General features: G+C 43.8%; 1 protein-coding gene across 1 annotated transcript in view; it reads left to right on the plus strand.

The window, feature by feature from the left end:
• Positions 1-1,473: 1,473 nt before the first annotated feature.
• Positions 1,474-22,138, plus strand: part of LOC306795592 (anoctamin-4-like) — a gene marked incomplete at its 5' end in the record, with an annotated part of 43,973 nt that continues 23,308 nt past the window's right edge. Inside the window, 3 exons of the mRNA XM_079294146.1 lie at positions 1,474-1,699; positions 6,662-6,736; positions 12,113-12,337. Coding sequence (XP_079150272.1) covers positions 1,474-1,699; positions 6,662-6,736; positions 12,113-12,337 — 526 coding nt within the window. The remainder of the gene's footprint in view (positions 1,700-6,661; positions 6,737-12,112; positions 12,338-22,138) is intronic.

A 22,138-nucleotide genomic window follows, 5' to 3' on the forward strand; every position in this document is an offset into this window, starting at 1 on the left:
CTGCCTCGTTGCCTCCGTTCACAAAGCCGTACTTAAGAAAGTCAGGGTTGTACTTGACCACACATTTAGACTTTTGGGGGGTATGGCACCACTGTCGTCTTCATTTTTTCTTTTTAATAATTTATCCATAACTTTCGCTACAGGCTAGCGGCTTGCTGAGTGTCTTCTTCTGCTTATTGCAGCTTGTTAAACAACTGACTGACGCATTACCGCCACCAGGTGGTGGGAAGCTATATTGTAACTGAGCGTCTCATGGACAACAGTGATATCTCTGGTGTCTTCAATTGATAACCTATGCGGTCCCGCGGCCCTCGCGCCCACAGGTGCAAAACTGAAAGTTGTTTGCGGCCCTCTAGGTGGCGCTCGCGGCCCAATCATGGGCCGCGGCCCTATGGTTAAGAATCACTGCTCTACATCCTCTAGTCGGAATGAGCATACTTATAAACGCACTGTTACAACTCCTTCATAGTGTCATATTGCTTTTCGGAGAATTATGATGATAAGTTCATAGTAGATGCAAAAGTATAGTTATGTACAATATATTATGTTGAACAACGCTCCATGTCCTTGGTCATGGTGGCCACAGCACTTAAAAGAATAAACTTCATAATTCTCAAAATTCTGACCCTTTGCTTTTTTATGAACAGCATTTACTTGTACTTTTACTTTAAATACTTAAGTACATTTAATATCAGAAAATTACTTTTGATACTTAAGTACTTTTGTACTTAAGTACAATAAATATCAGATACTTTAAGACTTTTACTCAAGTAGTATTCTAATAGGTGACTTTTTACTTTTACTGGAGTAGTTTTCCAGTAAGGCATCTTTACTTTCACTCAAGTATGGCTTTTGAATACTTTATACACCACTGTATATATATATATTTTAAAATAATAATTTATTTTTGTAAGCACCTTTTGTTTTTTGGTCTCTTGTTGTACATTTTACACAAACATACAACTTAGTTACAATAAGGAGAGGAAATGTGATTGGATACTTCCACCCCTGGCTGATGTGAAACGTATCTGTCTCTTTGGTCCTCCAGCGAATTTATAGCGACATAGCGTTTTTATTCAATTGGTTTCGCAGTTATAATCCTTTTGGGAATCATAGAGACTCAGTGGGACTTAATAGAGACCTTATTTTATAAATTCTTTGTCTTGGTACCACTTATTTTCCCACGGGAACTTGACATCGCGACCCCATCAACCACGTGAATCAGCCGTCGAATCTGCAGTCGTGCGTAAAGAGGTAAAGACTGCACCATCAAGCGCGACACGAGCCGAGGGAGGCTGACATCGTGGAGCAGAGCGTGAGCTGGTGCGGGCAGCAGCCTTGGAATAAACAGAGCTTGGATTCGAGTGCAGTGGGTGGAGTTTAAGGATGCTTTAGGTGGGTGCGTGAGAAGTTGTTGCCTTCACACGCCGAAGCCATGCGTAATATTAAGTGTGAACTCCGCCGGTGAGGGGGATGCTGGTGCACGAGGCAGGAGCGGACATGCGACTGGTCCGTCAGATCAGCGCAGGTATGAAGATCCAGGCCACGGGAGAGCACGTGGGCTGCAGCAAGGTCGGGGAAAATCAGGAGAACCAGGTCATATGTGTGCAATGTCAAGAGGAGGTGGTGCGGGTCTGTCCGGGAAGCCCGCGCAGTCCTCACCGCGCCATCGCGACGCGCCTCTCCTCCGGATCCGCAGGTAAAGGCATCCTATGCATCTTATGGGACCAGACAAAACTGTATCATTGCTCTTCATGTCATTAATTGTGTGGTTGACATTACACCCCCTACTTGTTTATAATTTCACTGTTGAGCGTGGGCGGACATGTGGGTGGGGTGCTCCAATATGATAAAAAATGACTATGGATCACAATATTCTCAGATGGAGACTCATATGAAGAATAAGTTGAGCACCTCCCTGAATGAATTTTGAATTAAACCAGATAGATGAACATGTCTGTGATTTTGATGGCAGATGCTCTGAAATTGGTTTATGCACAATCAGGGTCCGAAGCAAAATTGATGATTTCAGAAATATTTTAATTTAAATAAACATTTTCCAGGAGTTAGAGCCCACTACTACTAGTGCTGAGTCATGTTAGTTTTCATGAGGGAATTTGAATTGCCCTAAATTTTCCATGACAACCTCTAACTTGAAAATGTTTCAGTCTGTGTTTGGGGAACACACTCATAAGTGCTCTTTATTATCTCCGCCAGGAGATAATGAGATCCTAACGAGATCGGCTGTGCATGGGTGAGCGTGTGTGCATCTCTGTCCACAACTTATTTCGATGCATGCTGCTGCACCAAACTGCATAATATTGTGGGTGCTCATTTATGGCTGCATGCTCATGGACCCTTCATGGTTGCACTGACACACTTTCTCAGAACACCTTTTATACTGCCAGTGATTGACTGCTGACTCATCACTCACTACTCTTGAACAGTAAGGGGCGGCAAGTGAGATACAGTGAGAAAACTGCTAATTTTTGTTGTTTTGGACTGTGTGCATTCGCTATCAGCTAATGGCGCAACACACACAGCTCACGTTTACACGCGCATTTTCGTAAAAATTTGACTTGAAGACTAAATATATGCTTCAAGCCACGTTTTTTCTGTGAGACGGAGTTGTGACAAGCACCTTCACAGAGCTGGTTTAGACATCTGCAGATTAAAAATGAGAGCGGATCTGTTTTGTGTGACATGCGGGTACACTTGCGGTCTAGACGAGGGGTTATTCATTCGTGGGTTGTATTCATTCAATGAGAAACAACAGCAGTGGTTGTTGCAGGCACACCTGGTAGAGATCTGCACTCTACTGAGCGCACCTTTGTAGTTTTAAAATGTCAACTGCCTTGGTGAAAAGATCACGGAGAGGCACCTCTGCTGCATCAGAGTATATGGTTTCGTATTCATTTCAATTCAATTTATTTTGTGGAGCCCAAAATCACAAATTTGCCTCAGAAGGTTTTACAATCTGTACACATACGACATCCTCTGTCCCACGACCCTCACATCGGAACAAGGAACACTCCCCCAAAAAACCCTTTAACAGGGAGAAAGAAGAGGAAGAAACCTTAGGGAGAGCAACAGAGGAGGGATCCCTCTATTGGGATGGACAGAAGTGTGATAGACAGAGTTACAACACATTGAAGACATATGACAGAAATTATTCATATAATGAGAGTATTAGGCATAATAATGATGATGGAACAAATTATGACTTCCAATAATATTGGTAATAGTAATAGTATGATAATATAACTGGAAGCTGGTTCCACAGAAGAGGAGCTTGATAACTGAAGGCTCTGGCTCCCATCCGTCTTTTTGAGACTCTCGGAACCACAAGTAACCCTGCATCCATTGCCTGCTGCTCACAATGAAACACCAGCCTATCTATCAACCTGTGAAATTGCGAGAGTCATTGAAGATTGTGAATGAAATTACTTTGTACACAAATCTTGAAGGATGATAAAGAAAAATGATTAAATGCCATTGATTCTAAATGATGGATACCACTGGAAGCTGCTCAGAGGCTGACATGGTTTGTCCAATTCCATGCCACGACTTCCCATCACTTTGGTAATAAATGATACCTGCAGATTTATCTCATAACATGGAAGCAAATGTGTGAAAAGACTTCCTGTCAGTGATGAATGTGTGCTGCAGTTGCTCTTGTTTGGTGTCAGATTAGAGAATAGGGAAATGAAAACTTCATGAAATTGCTAAATGGGCCTTTTTATTCAATGCAAAAATGTTGGGCTGCACCTTGAAGCAGTGACTGCAGTGCCACAGAAAGTCGTTTCCTCTGCTGAGACAGATGAATCATTTAACCCAGGGAGGGGGCAATTATTTTTCCCAAGGGGCCACATGAGAAACAGGGACTGTTGTGGAGGGCCGGACCAATAGACTGAACTCAATCCTGCTCAATACTATTCCACCTCTTTCATAAAAGCAGTATGTTGTATGGTTTTTATAAGCTGCGAGTGGTAAGAGTAAATCTTATGATCAGTGGTGGAATGTAACTAAGTATATTTGCTTAAGTACTGTACTTATGTACAAATTCAAGGTACTTTACTTGAGTATTTGTATTTTATTTAACTTTGTACTTCTGCTCCACTACATCTCAGAGGGAAATATTGTACTTTTTACTCCACTACATTTGTCTAACAGCTTTAGTTACTTTGCACATTATAATTTGTTAAACCTTTCCTAACTACCCAAACTGAACAACAGAGTATAAAGGAGTTCAAATGAGCTCCACTTAAAACATCTGCAGCAGAAATAATGATCCAAACAAATAATTCAAAAAAAAAAATTCATATATAATAGTAGAACACTGACAGGGATTATGTTTTTGCAAAATTAGTACTTTTATTACTATAACTATTACTATACAAATTACCTCTTTCTGTTTTTCAGTTCAGTGCAAGAAATCTAGTCTTTGAACAAGTGCACTGAAATCAGGCTGAATGTGTGAGGTGAGATGTGAAGGACAGCTGACAGGTGATGTCAGTGAGAGAGGATCTGGATCTGGATTTGTTCAACTTCATCACAAAGAATGTTTGTTCACAGATGTAGGTCGATCCAAAGAGAACCAACATCTTCTGAGCATGCCTCCTCATGTGTTTAAAGTTCTCTTCTTTGAGAGAAGAATACAACTCCAGCAGTGCTAGTACTGCATCAGCACTGCATCAGACTGCAGGTCAATGAGTTGGAGCTGAACATCACTGGGAGCATTATCCACACTGCACGTGAAGAGACGTTCGGCATTCCGAACGTCATGCATTGACCTCCGTGAACAAATCACTCCCCGCCGTCGTCCCTTTCATTGACTGCATTGCTGCCAGCTCCTCTGTAATCACGAAGTCTTTCGTTATCCCACGTACAAAGATGAGTAACTGGGCTGTGTCGCGGACATCGCAGCTCTCGTCCAGAGCCAAGGAGAAAAGTTCGAAATTGTCTGCTTTTTTTTGCAGCTGAAGCTCCAGATTCCCCTCGATGTCCTCGATCCTCCTCGTTACGGTGCGCCTGGAGAGCGGCACATTCTCGAATGCGTCTTTTTTCTTGGGGCATAGTAGTGCAACGGAGTCCACCAAACACTCTTTGATTAACTCCCCATCAGAGAATGGCTTACTGTTTTTTGCAATTTAGTGGGATATCACAAAGCTGGTCTTGGCGGCTGCATCCCTGGATGTGTGAAGCTTGGTAAAAATGCCTTGTTGCTTTTGCTGCTTAGCTGGCAAAGCCTCAGACATCCGTGCCCGCTCTGCATCCTTCAATCTTTCATATTTCTCTGTGTTTCATCTCGTAATGAGGATTCACGTTGTAATCCTTCAACACTGCGACTTGTTCTCCACAAACTAAGCACACGGCTTTACCTTTGACTTCAGTGAAGAAACACTTAAAGTCCATATTTTGTGAAAAATGATACACTGTCAGTCTCTTTTTTTAACACAGGCTGACATTTTTTAGGGCTAACGGCTAACTCACATCTCCCGTAAGCTCAGTGCCAACACATTGCAGTGACGCTGCTGCTCACATACGTTCATTAACAAATGTAAATTGAGAAGAAAAAAAACAACAAAAGTCGCCTTCAAAATAAAAGCAATGCAGCTCTATTCTGTGCATGATGTACAGTTATTTACGTTTTATTCCTAATTTCCCAATGACCTCCCGCGGGCCGGACGGCAACAGCTCGCGGGCCGGATGTGGGCCGTACAATGCCCAGGTCTGATTTAACCTCCAGCTCCCTTGATTGCTTGGAGTTCCAAATTAGCCCTTTAGTTTCCTGCTCCTACTGGAACCTCTTTGAGAGCAAGTGTCTAACAAACCAACCAATCAAATAATGGAATACTGTGCGAGTACTGTACATTTGAGTTACCGATGGCAATGAAAATGTCACAAGTCTGTTTAAATGTAGCTCGTTGACTGAAGCTGCAGTTCATCACAGAAGCATCTTGACCTCTACTCCCGCAAATAAACTGAAAAAATTGGGAATTGCAATGGCTAGATTTTTTTATTTGCTTGTGAAATGAGTCATCGAATCGGTTAATAATTGAAGCGATCTTTTAAGCAAAACTGCCAAAATTCTTGGGTTGCAGCTTCTCCAATGGTTTTCTCTGTTTTTTATATCGCTGTAACCTAATCTCTTTAGATTTTGGACTGTTGCTCGGACAAAACAACACATTGCATGACATCAACAAGGAAATTGATGGGCATTTTCACTGTTTTGTGACATTACATATACGCCAAACAATGAATTCATCAATCGAGAAAACAACTCTTGTTGGGATTGAGGCATCATTCCCTCAAATGAAGGGGTCCTGTAAGCCTTCCAGGGTTATGGGCTCGTGTGACTCGATGTGGAAGCGGGGCACTAACATTGCAGGATTGGGGATTTCATTCTTGTTACGCTGCTGCAGGGTCATGGCTTTACTCAAGCCTCGAGGAACAGCACTAGGCTTGGTGGACACATTTGGAATTGTAGGATACCCAGAAATGCTATACACATTCATTACAAAAGCAATGGCTGCGAAAGTAATTAACACTATGGTCACCTGTGCTAAACAAATATTTGTTGCACTACAATATGCTTTGGATAGACGAGTCTACATGATGCCACACTGTACATAATGTGTGATCTCTCCCCCTGTCGTAGACCGTGAGCCCAGCAGTAGCAGCTACAATGCCTCTTCTGGAACCTTCTACAGCTGTGTCAGTCAGATCACCATTGGTAAGTGCATTATTTACAAATATAAAAAAGACAAAACAATTCTACACTGTGTATATATATATATAAATATAAATATATATATATATATATAAAGTGTGTTTACAATGATCACTGCTGCTCAAATTTCAACAGGAAAATCTTGTATTCTGACGATGTGGGGTGAGAAAAAAAGTGAGCTCCTCATCTCTGCTACAAGCTCAGGCCTGGTGGCCCAGGTGCATTGTGGTTAATGGGAGGCACCCGGTATTGACAAAAAAGAAGATTGTGTGAAGTACCTCTGGTTATGCTGCATGAGTTTTTATTCAGTTTTAGAACTCTTCCATCGTGACTCTTCCGGCAATGTGGAAGAAAAGAGTGTAATGCCAAATCGTTGGAGCGATCTTTTAACATTAGATGTCGTCCCCTTAGAGAAATATTTACTAAGAGTCTGCAGTCGTGCTAGAGGTTTATGAGGCTGTACTCATGCTGCCTTCCGAAAGATTCGGAACTCGGAAATGTACGACCTGCTACTAGAAAATGTATGCGTACAAGGAATTTGACATGGATGCTTTACATTGCTCTCCACGTACATACACAGAATTTATAAATGTGCCACAACAGGTTTGCCTCTTGCTTAACTATTGTCGTCTGGCTGCACCTGTAATTCCAATGAGTTAAATTTAGAATTTTCCGCTTGCACCTACAGCTTGTGTATGATTATCAAACTGCCACTCAACACTCTAGTGTCCGCCTCAATGAAAGCTAAACCTAATGAGATTTCATACTGGATTCAGATTCGATAAATCGCTTACTAATTCTGAAATATTCAAAGTTTTTACTTGCCAAAGTGAAAAATACTTTTCCTCGCCTTATTTATTGTTATAAGATTAATAAGATTAAGGGATACATTCTTTCCTGTTGGCTGCCACAGATCCTCACAGTCATGAACCAAGCAGGGAATGTCTGGATATCGAGGAAATTGCCTGAATCCGATCCACGTGAAGACATCAGTGACATATTATTATGATGATATTCAAAGTAATATGGTCACATAATAAACTCCAACACAAGTGTTCGACTTCAGTACGAAAACTAGCATGTGTTGCAGCAGGAAAAGCACAGGTACAAATAAAGATTTGATGGAGCCGCTAAATGGAATTCAGCGGCTCCAGTTGCAGGGTCCTGGTGTTGTTCATGCTTACTGGGACACTTGAACAGAACAGAGCCATCGTTAATGTTACCAGTAACACCTGTACTTTTCCTACTATGACAAAGTCAAAAATGTCAGCTGTGACATCACGAGAAAACTTAATGAATGACCATATTCATCTGGGTTGGTGATGTGTTACATTTTAAAGGATTTACTGCATTACAGTATGGTGCTGTATTAATTCAAAGCTTACTGACAGTGTGCCATGGGGGGGTGGGGGGGGGGGGTATTTGCTAAGCAGTAAGAAAATGTAAAGACATAACTTTGTCCGTATGTCACGGGCCGCTGACAGGAGATAGCGCGTTGTTGTCTGAAATCATTTTCCTGTAAAAACTGCAACCCCTTGCTTTTTAGCAACATTCAGACCTTACCGTTTGACACTTTCTCGTTGAGTATGACAGCCCGGTTGGTGGCAGAGGCAGTGAGCCGGTTGCTGTGACAGTCGAGCATTTGGGTTCAGCTGAGGCTGTGCTGCTGCATGCAGGTGTCCCTCTCTTCTCTCTCTGTGCTAAAAAAAACCCCACAACTAATGAAGTGCTGAGGGAGAGCTTTGGATCGTTGAGACCGTTGTTTTGTTTTTTACAAAGGGAGAGATCTATGGTCTTGCCCCGCACTCATCAGTCATCAAAAAGTTAGTGTGCTGCCTGTGATTTAAAAGCCCTGAGAGGAAAATACCAGTCAGCACCACTGTAGGTTCCTTAAAGTTCTAATCGATTATAATCTAGCATTAATTCCACCCTGCTTCATTGTTGTAGGAATTCACTGTGGTTGTGTGGCTGATAGACAGAGATCTTCACCCCGAGGCAGGGGTTCAGCGAAGGATGACATGCAAAATGTGCCATGCTGAAACTTCCACAACATTGACGGCATCACTGCTATACACGTCCTTAGAACCGAGAGCTCTATTTAGGTTGTGGTGTTTCTGGGTTGTGCCGACTCTGCTTTTTGCTTTTTATTCTGTGAATTCCAAACGGGTACCGAGGAACTTCAGGTGTCATATAAATTGGTATCGGGACTGAAAAAGTCTGAGCAGTGTATCCCTATATTATTACTTGAGAAAATATAGAAAATATTAAAACTGTGAGTTTGGTCAATATACCACAGTGTTATTGTGGTAATACAAATGTAATTTATGGTGCTGTTAGAAGACAAAAAAGTTGATTTTGAATGTCAACGTTTTGATGAAGCTTTGAACTCTTCGGCACAGGGTTAGAAGATGTTGCTGTGCCGTTTACATCAAGAGGATACGGAAAGATATTCCATTTATCCTCTGGCTGTTTCATGCATCTGCATCTTCTGCATCTTCTGACACATTAAAGTGTTACAAACACACTCCGGACATGGTGGAAACATCAAACACTCCCCACCACACCAGCCCTGCATCCACCTCAAGGACTTCCACTGCAAGTCTCTGTATGCTGATAGGCACTCAGCTGAAACGTGTTATTGCATCGTGCAGCGTGTGGCCCAGATACCTGCACCTGCATTTGTTGTCTTACCTCTGAGGGTGTCAGGAAGTGGAGGTGCTACGTATCTGGGCCTCGCTCTCCTCAGAGAGCCACGCGGGCACTTTTTTTTCTGATGACTGCGACATAGATATTGCTTAGAATACACTATGTCCGAAAAGGCTGCGCACACCGTGACTTTTGGAGGTCGTTCGGATACATGCCAGGTGTAGATTACCATCTCCGCCCCTCCCGCCATTTCAGGTGACTTTCATGGGATGTTAAGGACTGTTGGCTCGATGGAGTTCTTAATGGCTTTTTTGAATTGTGTTACACCATACCTGGACCAGGTTAATCTACAACCCATTTCTGAAAGTCTAAAATCCACCGGCCTTGCTTAAGAAGCAATTTTCTCTTATAATTGTATTACTTTATGAACTGTGAGATCATCATTTTTTCTGGCTTTCTTGAATTTAAAGACCCTGAAAACCTATTTTCTCAATCAGCTTTCCGACTGTGTGTCATATACTCACACAACAACACAATATTTTCAGTTTTTGTCCGTGCTCTTCTCACTGGTTTGAAGTGGGCAAGGCTCATTTGTTGTTCGGGCAATACCTCTCCTTGTGGGCATTACTTTCATACACAGATGTTTAGAGTGTGGAGTTGTCGCTGCATTGAGAATTTAAACATGTAAAATACTGCTTAATTTACTGTACTCCTGTTGTTTGCAAACTGTCACACACTGCGGAATGTCCTAAAAAGAATAATTTCCGAGCAGCAGTCAGATTTTCTTGCCAAAAGATGTTGTACAAGACAAATTGCCCTCAGGGACAATAAAGACCTTCTCTGTCGCAGGTGCTGACTTGAGCTGAAACATGTTTTTCGGGGACGCCCAACCATGTCGCGGTCGACACTGTAAAATAGCTGATATGAGATGTATAGCTGAGATTTACGTCAGAATCTATCCTCCGGCAGAATGTGCTGTGTGAGGAGCCAGCTGGGAGGCTGAGAGACTGCCGGGCCTTTCACAACTCTGCTATTGATCGGGCTGTGTTTGTTCATCGCTGATGTTCCTTTGAAATCTGCTGGGCTTTGTGTTTCAGACAGGACACCAGGAGGTGGGGGGACGATGGGGGGTGGGGGGGGGGGGGGGAGGTTGAGTGAGTTCCTTAGTCCTACCTGCCCCCGGAGTGTTACATAACGGTAGTGTGGTCTGTATGTCTTACAGTTTGACAGAGTAGCAGCTGGGGATAAGACTAAGGAGGGTCAATGGGGAAAAAAACCTCACGTATCCCAATGATGTCTTGTGAAAGACATTTTTTGTGTTCCTAATGTCCAGCAACACAAGCAATCGGTGCAACTGTGCAAGCCCCTGCAGTGTTTAGGCAACAAAACGACTTGGTAAGGTTTAAGCAGCAAAGCTACTCAGTTAGGTTTTGGAAAAGATTGTGGTTGAGGTTCAACTTACGATGGAATTGGTGTTAACCCAGTACAGAAGTTACGTGAATAACAAGTCAACACTACGTTGACTTCATGTTTCACACAGGACACAAACTGCGGCCTCCTGGGTGACGGCGGTCTGGTGTTTTCAGAACCACCATCCACCCCGACCACCTCTCTTTGCAGACTTTAGCACGCTTTCTACTACATTGCGTGCCCTTGCTCATGATGGATAACATACAAATTGATCACGTGGGATGTATATTAGGTATTACAGTGAATTTCACTTTTTGTAGGTGTAGCTATGAGCAGTGCGAGCTCCCTGGAAAAAACACTGTTTGTTCAACCTTAATGTGGTGCAACTGTACCAAAATGCACAAAGCGGAAGACGGCAGTTGAATCATTAAACGCAAACACCATCATGAGAAAGACTGAAAGAAGATCGTTTTTTGAACTTACAGTGCCACTTGACTCTGATGTGTTTGGAAGAAGAAAAACAAAACTTGCCGTCTTGATTGGCCCCGTCAACCTGCCAGAGACACGGAGCTCAGACCCTTGCCAACCCAGAGCTGAGCATAGCTGGGTCACCAGTCTCAGGGCGTCATGAAACCGGCAGAGAAGCCTACTGAGGAATAAATCGAAGGCCGGAGGCGAGCCAGGCTGATCAGCAGTCTGTGGAATAATCATTCGTTGGCCTTTAAGCCATTGCCAGGTGCTTTACCGATCTGTTTTTATTAAGTCTGAAACAAAAACATGGGAGCAAAAACATGATTTTAGTTAAGAATATGCTTTTCCTGTGTCAGTCATGCAAAATATGATTATTATTATTAGTTTGTAGGAGTTGTAACATTAGAGACGGGTCAGTTGCTGAGCACCTCCTGCTATCTGTAAACACGGTTGCTTGCAGCTGCAACACTCAGTGAAATGCTGTGTAATGCCTGATGACAGTTGACGTTGGCCGTTTTAGTGATGACGACAGCTTCCACCACTAGAGGGCAACATTGCTAAGGGGATTCCTGTGATACTTTGGACCGTTATTGATCCACCAGCATTACAAAGTGCCCGTCAAGAGGTCAGAGTCTCTCCAGTAGATTCAACAAAACAGAACTCCCCTATGATCATGTGTGAATGACAGAAGCACATTCAATGTCATCCCTCATTGTGACGCTTGTAAAATGCATGTTAGTTTTATCGTTGGAGGTTTGAGTAAGTGTATGTGGCGCATGAGAAAGATTCAAGTAAGAGTTTAATATGTGTTTCGCCGAATCTCTCTTTCTTCTGATTGTTGTCCCTCTGCAGGGTTTGACCTCGGGGGTCAAGTGGCCATCGGCTTCTCCCACTGGAAGAGTCCCTTCCCAGCTAGCGGCCAGAATCTCCCCAGTCCGGACTGCGTTCACTCCGAGGTTTCCGCCGTGCCGCCCACCAACGAGCACCTGGAGCCGGTGTCCTGCCCAGCGTCGCTGTCAATCACCCCGCTGCCCACCTGCAGCGCCAGTCAGGAGACTCTCTGCGACAGCAGCACGAGTATGTATAGAGTGCGGTACAGTGCAGGTTTTAAACTACCAGCCCTCAGTTTACCGGAGCAGCAGATAGGAGCGCCCTTCACAGAGACAATATACCGTCATTTCCGGCATATAAGCCGCTACGTTTTTTCACACGCTTTGAGACTGCGGCTTTTAAAGTCGGATACGGATGTGTGTTAGAAAACATGAGCCCACACCCGTGCTCGCTACTGGATTGGTCATTACCAGCCATGACGTCGCAGTCCGTGATTCGTCACACTCACGATCACGTGACCCGTACCCGGAAAAAAAAAAACTGGGCGACCAGAAATTCATTTCAACATGGACAACTAATTTCAAGCGTTGCTGCTAGCACAACAGCTAGCAGCTGTTGTGCAGTAAAAGTCTGCATTTCTGTGGAGGAATCAGCTGTTATTGGAGCGATTAGCGAGCGCCGTGACCAGCGCCGTCATCAGCCCTATTAAGCGGCCAAGCCAGTTAGCCATAAATGCTATTCAGAGCTACGAGTTACAACAACAACAGTTGTTGCCTCGTTGCTTTTAGATTCTCATGAGAAGACACGCTGCTTCGTTTTACTTCTTCCATTTGGTAGCCTTGAGAGACCTTAGTCTGTAAGTATGTCTGTATGAAGCATGAAAAGATGTACCAAGATATATTATATTCGCAAATGCTAATCGCGGTTAGCATTTCCCCATTGGCGGTAATGTTAAAATTATCTTAGAAGCTAGCGAGTCGGACATGTTATGACGTTCAGAGAAGAAGACAACTTTAGTACTGTTAAAAGCATCTTGCCATTCAACGGGGACACCTGCGGCTTATAGACAAGTGCGGCTTATTTATGTACAATTCTTTTTTTCTTTTAAAAATTAGCGGGTGCGGCCTATATATAGGTGCGCTCTGTAGTCCGGAAATTACAGGACTTCATACATGGGTGTTTAAAGAGTCTGGGGGTTGAACTAAGCAATGGATAGAAGATATGAGATTTATACATGTGTATATATATATATATATACACAGCATATTGCAGTGAACTGGCTCGCAGTTGATACAAAGGCAGGGAAAATACACAAAAAGATGAGGGTCCAAAATAAAAGAATTTATTACAAAATGTTACTTATAAAAAAAAGAATGAGAAGAACAACTAGAAAATGCATTTCCTGCTGAAAATGCGTTGGAATGCTGAAGGTTGAAATTAATTGTGAAAAAATTGCTGACAATTAAGAAATGGGAGACTATCTGTCTGAAAAATGTTGAAGCCCGAAAGCATTTAAACTGCACTGCTGAAAAACCTTCTAGTTGAAATGTCTAACTATGGTGTCTATAGCTGAAAGTATGAGGAAGAAGAAGGCTTTGAAAGTTGAAGTATAACAGGATTTGAAGATTTTCTCCATAGAGATCATCCATTGAGAAGCTTAATTCAAAATGTTTAAAGATTACAAATATGAAAAGTCAAAGCACCCCTCTCCTGAAAGAGCTGAACATTTTGATATTTGAACAATTTCTGTAGCTTAAACAAATTTCAGAAGTAGTGATATTTGTAGTAATAGTAGTCGAAGTTGTAGTTGAAGTACAAGTATTATTAGTAGAAGTATTAGTAGCATTAGAATAAGTAGTAGTAGTAGCAGTAGTGATATTTGTAATAGTAGTCGTAGTTGTAGTAGAAGTATCATAAGTAGTAGAAGTATTAGTATTTAGAAGAAGTATTAGTATTTAGAAGAAGTAGTAGCCGCGTATCAGTAGTAGTAGTAATAGCTGTAGTAGTGGTCGTGGTATTTAATATAACAGTAGTAGTAGTAGTAGTAGTAGTAAAAGTAATGGCAGTGTTTGAAGTAGCAGTAGTAGTAGTACTAGTAGCAGTCGTACTAATAGCTGTAGTAGTATTAGTACTGGTAGTACCATGAATAGCAGTAGAAGCAGTTGTAGTGTAAGTAATAGTAGTAGTGGTAGTAATAGCAGTAGTGGTAGTAATAATATTGATGGTAGCAGTAATAGCACAAGTAATAGTAGCAACAGCAAAAGTTGTAGTAGAAGTAGTAGCAGCAGTAGTAGTAGTAATACTATAAATATTAGCAGCAGTAGTAATACTATAAATATTAGCAGCAGTAGTAGTTGTCGCAGTATTAGTAAGAGCATTCATTATTTCAACAAAAAAGCCTAATTTTGAGCTTAATGTTTATATACAGTTAATCCATGGGGCTTTTATTTTGAAAGGGTGGGGCTGGGGGGGGAGGGAGGGGGAGAGGAGACATAATCATCATGTTTGACACATAAACAGGTTATTAAATGACAGGCTTCATCACAAGCAGTTCAGTTAGAATTCACTCTCTGGGGCTTTTATTTTGAAATGGGGTGTGAGGTGTGGGGGAGAGGAGACAGAATCATAATGTTAGATAAACACAAACCGGTTATTAAATGACAGGCTCATCACAAGCATTTCAGTTAGGATTCATTCTGTGGGGCTTTTATTGAATTCCTCAACCTAATAGTTTGGATACAAGTAGTATTTGGAGGAAGTAGTTCATGGAAATGAATGTGTGCAGCAGTAGCCTGTTATTTCAATGTGCCAGATACATAATCAGCATTTCATACACTCACATTTCACTTTCAGGCTGTAGCTGTTATGTGGGAGTTCCCAGGTAGGACCCAAACGCAAGACCACAGGAGACAGAAGTTACTATTAACAGGTTTTATTGAGACTGTGTGACGGTGTGGAGCCCGTGGTCCGACACCCGAGTGGCGGATCGACGGTGTGAGGCCCGTGGCTCGACACCGGAGGGCTGGCAGCTTGACGGCGAGAGTAGTCCGTGTCACACAAGGAGGGCAGAGCGGCGGAGTGTAATCCGTACACACAAGGAGGGCAGAGGACGCCACGGGGTTGACGCGGGTGAAAGACGGTACGACCTGACAACCCCAGACTGCAGGGCCAGAGCTTATGTAGTGACAGGAGACTCATTAGTGGGCCCTGAGTCTGGTGTGTCAGGCAGCAGGAGGTGATCGGCTGGAGTGTCCTCAGCTGTGCACACTCAAGGGTGTGGCCATGGGAGGCGTCTGGAGGCAGAGGACAAACAGAGAGCACATGGCACACAATAACAAACAGGGGAATGACAGAACACATGAGGAGAGGAGATCAGGGGAAACAGAGGTAACACCGAACAGGTCAGACAGGGATCCTGGATCCTGACAGTAGCTAGTATATTTATATATGTATAAGCCACTAATCATTACAGGAAATAAAAGAAATAGTCTGTGAGATCTTTGAGATTTCTGCTTTCACACTTGCACAGTATTTACCACAAATATACTCTCGTTGATTTAAGGGTTTAGTTGTCTTCCCACGAAGATGCTTAACAGCATTCCAACAATTAGTAACATCAGTGGTGTATAGGAGCGCCAGTGTGAGTGGAAAATAATGTTAATAATAAGGAAGACGCTGCATGGTAAAAGAAAAGACCAAACAAATCAACCAAACCAGGAGACCATGTGGCAGTTGAGGAAAGCAGTGAGGCAGCGAGGCAGACTGAACTTTGTAGGCTTGCCAACTCATCAGCACCAGGTGATCCAGCACAGAACTAACGACCTGCACAGCCAGCCCACTGCCTGTGCCTGTCACGATACTCACACATTAAAAGAGTTATTGGTTGCCCTAGTAGCAGAGAGAGTGCTTCGGCAGAGGGTTTGTGTAGTTGAATATGTTTGTCCAGTCTGCTTGAGTAAGAATCTATGGCCCAGACCATAGCTGAATTATCAGCAGCGTCCTTCTACGAACACGATGAACAGATCGAACCAGGTCCGTCTCCCCTGTTAAAATGAACACAATCGCCTTCTGGCCGCGGTTGTTTCTCCTGTCCATAGAGTGCTGCAGTGATGATGTGTAAACCAACCCGGAAGTTTGGGTTGGTTTGTCCAAAAATGGGATTTTTCCATTGCGTTTTGGATTATTGCAGAAAAAAAGTCTCACACTGACACTGTCATCAGTCCCAACTGTCATTGTTTTGGGCAACAGCAACACTGACAGACTCTTTTTTTCCGATTGGCCGCTGACAGAGCAGCTTAACCTCTGATTGGCTGCCAGGAGAGAACGATGCACGGCACCTCCTATCTCTCTCTCTCTCTCTCTCTCTCTCTCTCTCTCTCTCTCTCTGTCTCTCTCTCTCTGTCTCTCTCTCTCTCTGTCTCTCTCTCTCTCTCTCTCTCTCTCTCTCTCTCTCTCTCTCTCTGTCTCTCTCTCTGTCTCTCTCTCTCTGTCTCTCTCTCTCTCTCTGTCTCTCTCTCTCTCTCTCTCTCTCTCTCTCTGAGTGGAAGGAGGTGTGCGGAGCTGCAGGAGCGGAGTTTTGAGAGCGAGAATTAACGACTTTTCGACATTTTTCTTCACTGGCTAATGTTGGGTATGATAGTGTAGTGGGGTGTGCAGGGTTCACGGGGGTTTTTTTTGCGTACTTTTATCAGTTTTTTGGGTCTTTTTTGAGCGGAGTGCAGCCGGGCAGCAGGTGCTGTCGGCGTGCTAAACGCTAGCATGCGCCTGACGGAGCTAACCAGGGAACACGGCGTGAAGATCCCGCCGCGGTTCGGGTATTCGGTGGAGGAGATCAGCCTGGCAGTGGGTGAAGTTGTCGGCCACAGCCACGTGAAGTCCGCAGCGCGGATGAACAGCGCTGTGGTCATCTTTCTGGACAGCATAGAACTTGCGGAAGTGGTGTTGATGAACGGGATCTCCGTGGGTGAGCACTTCCTGCCCACGTATGCTCTCGCCTCACCGGAGGTGAAAGTCACTGTGTCCAACGTGCCGCCATTCATAAAGAGCGATGCCATCATCAAAGAGCTGTCCAAACATGGACACAAGGGTGTCCTCTGGATTTCAGTCTCCGCTGGTGCAGCACGTGTTGTCTCACAGGAGACATGTCTTCATGATCCCCAGCAACAGGAGCAGAGTGGTTAACCTCAGCTTCAAGATCACTGTGGGCGACTTTGACTACGTCATCTTTGCAAAGACGAACGATTTTAAATGTTACAGCTGTGGGAGAGTCGGACATATGAGCAGAGCTTGTCCTGGGGAACACGGCTCAAACAAAGACCAGAACCAGAGAGGTACTGAGGACAGAGGGGACAAGCAGGACGGACAAGAGGGAACAAGTGGAGCACAGGAGGCGAGGGTGGTGGAGGCGGGTGGGGCTCAGGTGGTGAGAGTGGAGGAGACAGGTGGGACCCAGGAGGCGAGAGTGGAGGAGGCGGGTGGGGCTCAGGAGGGGGGAGTGGAGGTGACAGGTGGGACCCAGGAGGCGAGAGTGGAGGAGGTGGGTGGGGCTCAGGAGGTGGGAGTGGAGGTGACAGGTGGGGTACAAGAGGTGAGGGTGCTGGAGACGGGTGGGGTACAGGAGGTGAGAGCGGAGGTGACGGGTGGGGTACAGGAGGTGAGGGAGAGTATTGGAGGACAGGTGGAGGGAGGTGGCCATGGAAGCAGACGAGGAGCAGCTCAAGGCCCCTCAGCTGAAGAGGAAACAGAGAGGAGACAGAGGAAGCTCACAGGCCAAGAAAGTGGCAACTACAGACAGTGGAGGAGCAGCCGAGTGTGAGTCCAGGCCGGAAGAGGACCCTGAGTCCGGTTGGGAGGACTCTGAGTCCAGTCAGGAGGAGAACTCTGCTGTAAACAGTGAGCCCTCTAAACACGGTGCTGGCAGCTCTCGGGGCTCTGGAGGCTACAGCGTGGAGGAGATCAAGGAGTTTCTGAGGAGGAGTAAGAACGTGAGAAAAGTCAGAGTGGAGGACTACCTCTCTGACAAGGAGCAGCTCTCCAGCTCTGCCAGATCTCACATGAGGAGCAAGGACAGAGGAGGTCTCACGAAGCAGGAAGGATACAGACTCAAGAAGATAGTTCACAAAGTGAACAAAGAACTGGACAAAGTGGGCACTAAGTGAGAGTCAGATCTCAGCCTGCAGACAATTAAAGACACGGTTATGTTTGTTGGACCTTATTTGGTTAACCGTTTTAAATGATACCGTATCGTGTTCGGAAAATAATTCGTTTTTTTATCTCAATGATGGAACTGGAATGTCTAAAAAAGCAGTGTCAATAAAGTTTTTTTCAACAGTCTCTCTCTCTCTCTGTCTCTCTCTCTCTCTGTCTCTCTCTCTCTCTCTGTCTCTCTCTCTCTGTCTCTCTCTCTCTCTCTCTCTCTCTCTCTCTGTCTGTGTGTCTCTCTCTCTCTCTCTCTCTCTCTCTCTCTCTCTCTCTCTCTCTCTCTCTCGCTCTCTCACTGTAAACATCCTGCTCATGCTTGTGTTTTTTTTTTCTCTCCAGAGAAGAGCTTTCGGTCGTAGCATCTGCACTCTGACAGATCCGTCTGTGTGGGGGGTGCGTGTGTGTGTGTGTGTGTGTGTGCAGGGATGTCGGATCGACGGATGCGGCGATGAGGAGTGAGGAGTAAAAAGTGGGGATGCTGGTTTCCCCCCCGCGGGATGTCGTGTTTGTTTGTTTTCCTCAGCGAGGTCATTCGCGCGTCAGGGCTGGGGATGGGGAGGGAGGAGGGCTGACCGCCGTGTGTGCGTGTGCATGTGCGCCTGTGTGTGGATAAAATCCTCTGGCTGCTTTGGCGTCTGCTGCGGCTCTCGTGGGAAGCCCCCCCCCCGCTCCCTCCTCTCCCTCTCCTCTCCTCTCCCTCTCCCTCTCTTCCCCTCGGAGGGGTGACGCTGCCTGTCTACCTCTCTGCACCTTCACATGGTGAGTGTCATCAAGTTGTCTTGAAGCCAAGGCAACTTGTTCACCAGAGTGGATGTTTGTTTTTTTAGTTTTTGCTGCAGTGCTCTCTTTCATGTATTGCTGCTTCATCTCTTTTGCGCACTTTTCCCTGTGACCATACAAGCATTTGACCTTCACACACTCACACACTCATCTTCTCTCCGAGCTGTCCCCCTTTCTCTTCATCGTGAATGTCAATTTTGTTTTCATACACCCTACTTCCTCATCCTCCGTGCTGCATCAGTTGTAAGACACAGAAATGGGTCACGGCTCCTCACAAGTGACTGACACTTGATCCCCTCTGCAACACATCGCAGCAATCTTTTATTCTCCTCTCAGTGTGAGCTGTCATCTCCAGGCTGAATGTGTATTACGCAAGGAGCCACAACGTGTTTGTTTTTTGTCTCATAAACCAAAGGGGCAAACAATAACAATTAATGGGGCTTTATTTATGATAAGCAAATCAAGTAGTTGTTCATAAAAACCCACTTTGATGTGGCAATGGTCCCTTGTCAACTATAGATTTTAGATATAATGGCTTGCAGCTTATATTGTGGTACTGCAGGCTAATTGTGTGAGTAATTAATAGCCAAACCAAATGTATGTTAAAGGTACACTCCACTGATTTAGTTATCACACTTAAAGTAGGGTCCTTGTGAGAAGCAGATTTATTAATTTAGTTTTTTTTAATACAAAATGGTCAAAAGTATTGATCAAGTTCTAAAAAACACTGGGTTCTACACTTCCCATAATTCAATTCTATGACGTCATCGAATGTACTTTTTTTTACATTCAAAGCTTTGACTGAGGTTTTTTGTAGGATTCTTCGAATGTCATGTTTTATGACGTTACCACCCTAAAAAGATGGAGAATATGGTTTAATGTCATGTTTTATGACGTTACCACCCTAAAAAGATGGAGAATATGGTTTAATGTCATGTTTTATGACGTTACCACCCTAAAAAGATGGAGAATATGGTTTAATGTCATGTTTTATGACGTTACCACCCTAAAAAGATGGAGATATGGTTGAATGTCATTAAATGTGGTTTATGGTGCTGTTAGATTGCTGTTAGACAGCCCCATTAGTACAGGTGCGTGCCTCGCTGATGCGTGGAAATGTTATATTTGAAAGGCTAAACCCCCAAAAATATAGATTGAAGCAGAATATTTCGTTAGATAAAATCATGTTCATTTTGGAGATGATTACATCAATCTTTTTCAATTCATTTTGACTTTTGGACTGAAGAATGTGACAATTACAGAGATGACAACGAAACCCTTAAATCAACGAGAGTATATTTGTGGTAAATACTGTGCAAGTGTGAAAGCAGCAATCTCAAAGATCTCACAGACTATTTCTTTTATTTCCTGTAATGATTAGTGGCTTATACATATATAAATATACTAGCTACAGCCTGAAAGTGAAATGTGAGTGTATGAAACGCTGATTATGTATCTGGCACATTGAAATAACAGGCTACTGCTGCACACATTCATTTCCATGAACTACTTCCTCCAAATACTACTTGTATCCAAACTATTAGGTTGAGGAATTCAAATTGTTGACATATGATACATAAAAGTATAAAAAAAAGTATAAGTATATATTTAGAACTGGGAATATCAGAGTTACCCTTAATCTAACATTACTGGAGCTATCGTTAGCTTTTAGTTTGCTGCGTAGGACTGTTCATCCACAGCTTGTAAGTTGTGTATATTGCCTGGTTTTGTAGTCACTAGCCACTCTTTCTATAGGACATGAGAGGAAATGTGGAAACAGACCATGTCATACATATCAAATAGCTGATGAAACACCTTAAGTTGCACTTCCTGTTCCTGAGTTCTGAAGAGAACAGTTATGTGTGCTGCCAAAGCCTCAGCACCATGTGACCTCAACCGTGGCTTGGGTTACAGAAGTACCATAGGGCTGTTAAAGTTTGATGGATACATTGTTTGACTGGCCAATGTCTCGGCACAGCAGCATGATGTAGGCTAATATTTGATGTGTCAGTCCTTTGAGGGCCAATATTTATAGTAAGCAAAGTGTCTAACGAGGCCGGCGTTGGACCGCTGCTCTACTTTATCTCTTGATAAATTCTGCCCTGTCTGACCACTGCAGCTCCTGTTTAGATACCTAAACCCCAGCGCAGTGAATGGTTTACCACCACTGTAGGCAAAGGAGCAGGACGCTGAGCGCTGATATCTCCCCTGGTACGTGTTTCTATTCACTGCAGCCATCGGCTACAATGTTCCAAAGCATCAGCGGCTGATTAAAGAGCCGAGACGCTTCCCCCGACCTCTATCTCTGTCCCCGGTTCTATACGGCTCAGCAGAAAAAATGTAGCTGAGTCACCATCATGTCACAAACGAAAATCCAGCGCACGGGCCTCCAAGACACCCAGCTGTACTGAAGTCGTCCAACTCTCAAGAGGGACTGAGAGTAAGAGATACGGACATATTAAGATGGATGATTTAAGCTGTTTTGCTAAGCTTTGAATAATTCCCCCCAAAAGCACACAGTCAACTTGACAAATCGACCCAATTAGCTTGTGTGTTCCCGTGGAGTGCGTCTTTTCAAGGTGTTCCAAGGTTAATCCTTCTTACGGACATAGAAGTTACCGAGCCGTCGTTTTCTTTTCCTTTTTTTGTGGGTCTTCCCACTTTGACTTTCACACACCTTTTTCTCTCACAGTCTTACTCGCTCCTCCTGCTTCTTCTTTTTTCACTCCAACGTTTCTAATTTTGCCTTCAGACTACAACCCAGGAAAAAGAGTTTGCGGTCGTGTGATTGGTTTTCTAACCCGGTTTTCTGGACACATTTTGTCATTTACTGCTAATATGGACTTTGACCCTACAGCTAGCTTTATCAGTTATACTGACATTTGACCACGAACAATCAATAATGACTGAAGCAATAACTTGCTTCACTTCCTGTGAATATTTTTGTGAAAGCTTGTCTTACAAATATTTTTGGATGCACTGTGGGTTAAATAACAGTGTGCAAAGTCGAAGGTGTCATAATGATGATGAAGACGAATGAATGAATGAATGAATGAATTTTATTGA

This window comes from Melanostigma gelatinosum (genome assembly GCF_949748355.1).
Source record: "Melanostigma gelatinosum genome assembly, chromosome: 22".
Lineage (NCBI taxonomy): Eukaryota > Metazoa > Chordata > Actinopteri > Perciformes > Zoarcidae > Melanostigma > Melanostigma gelatinosum.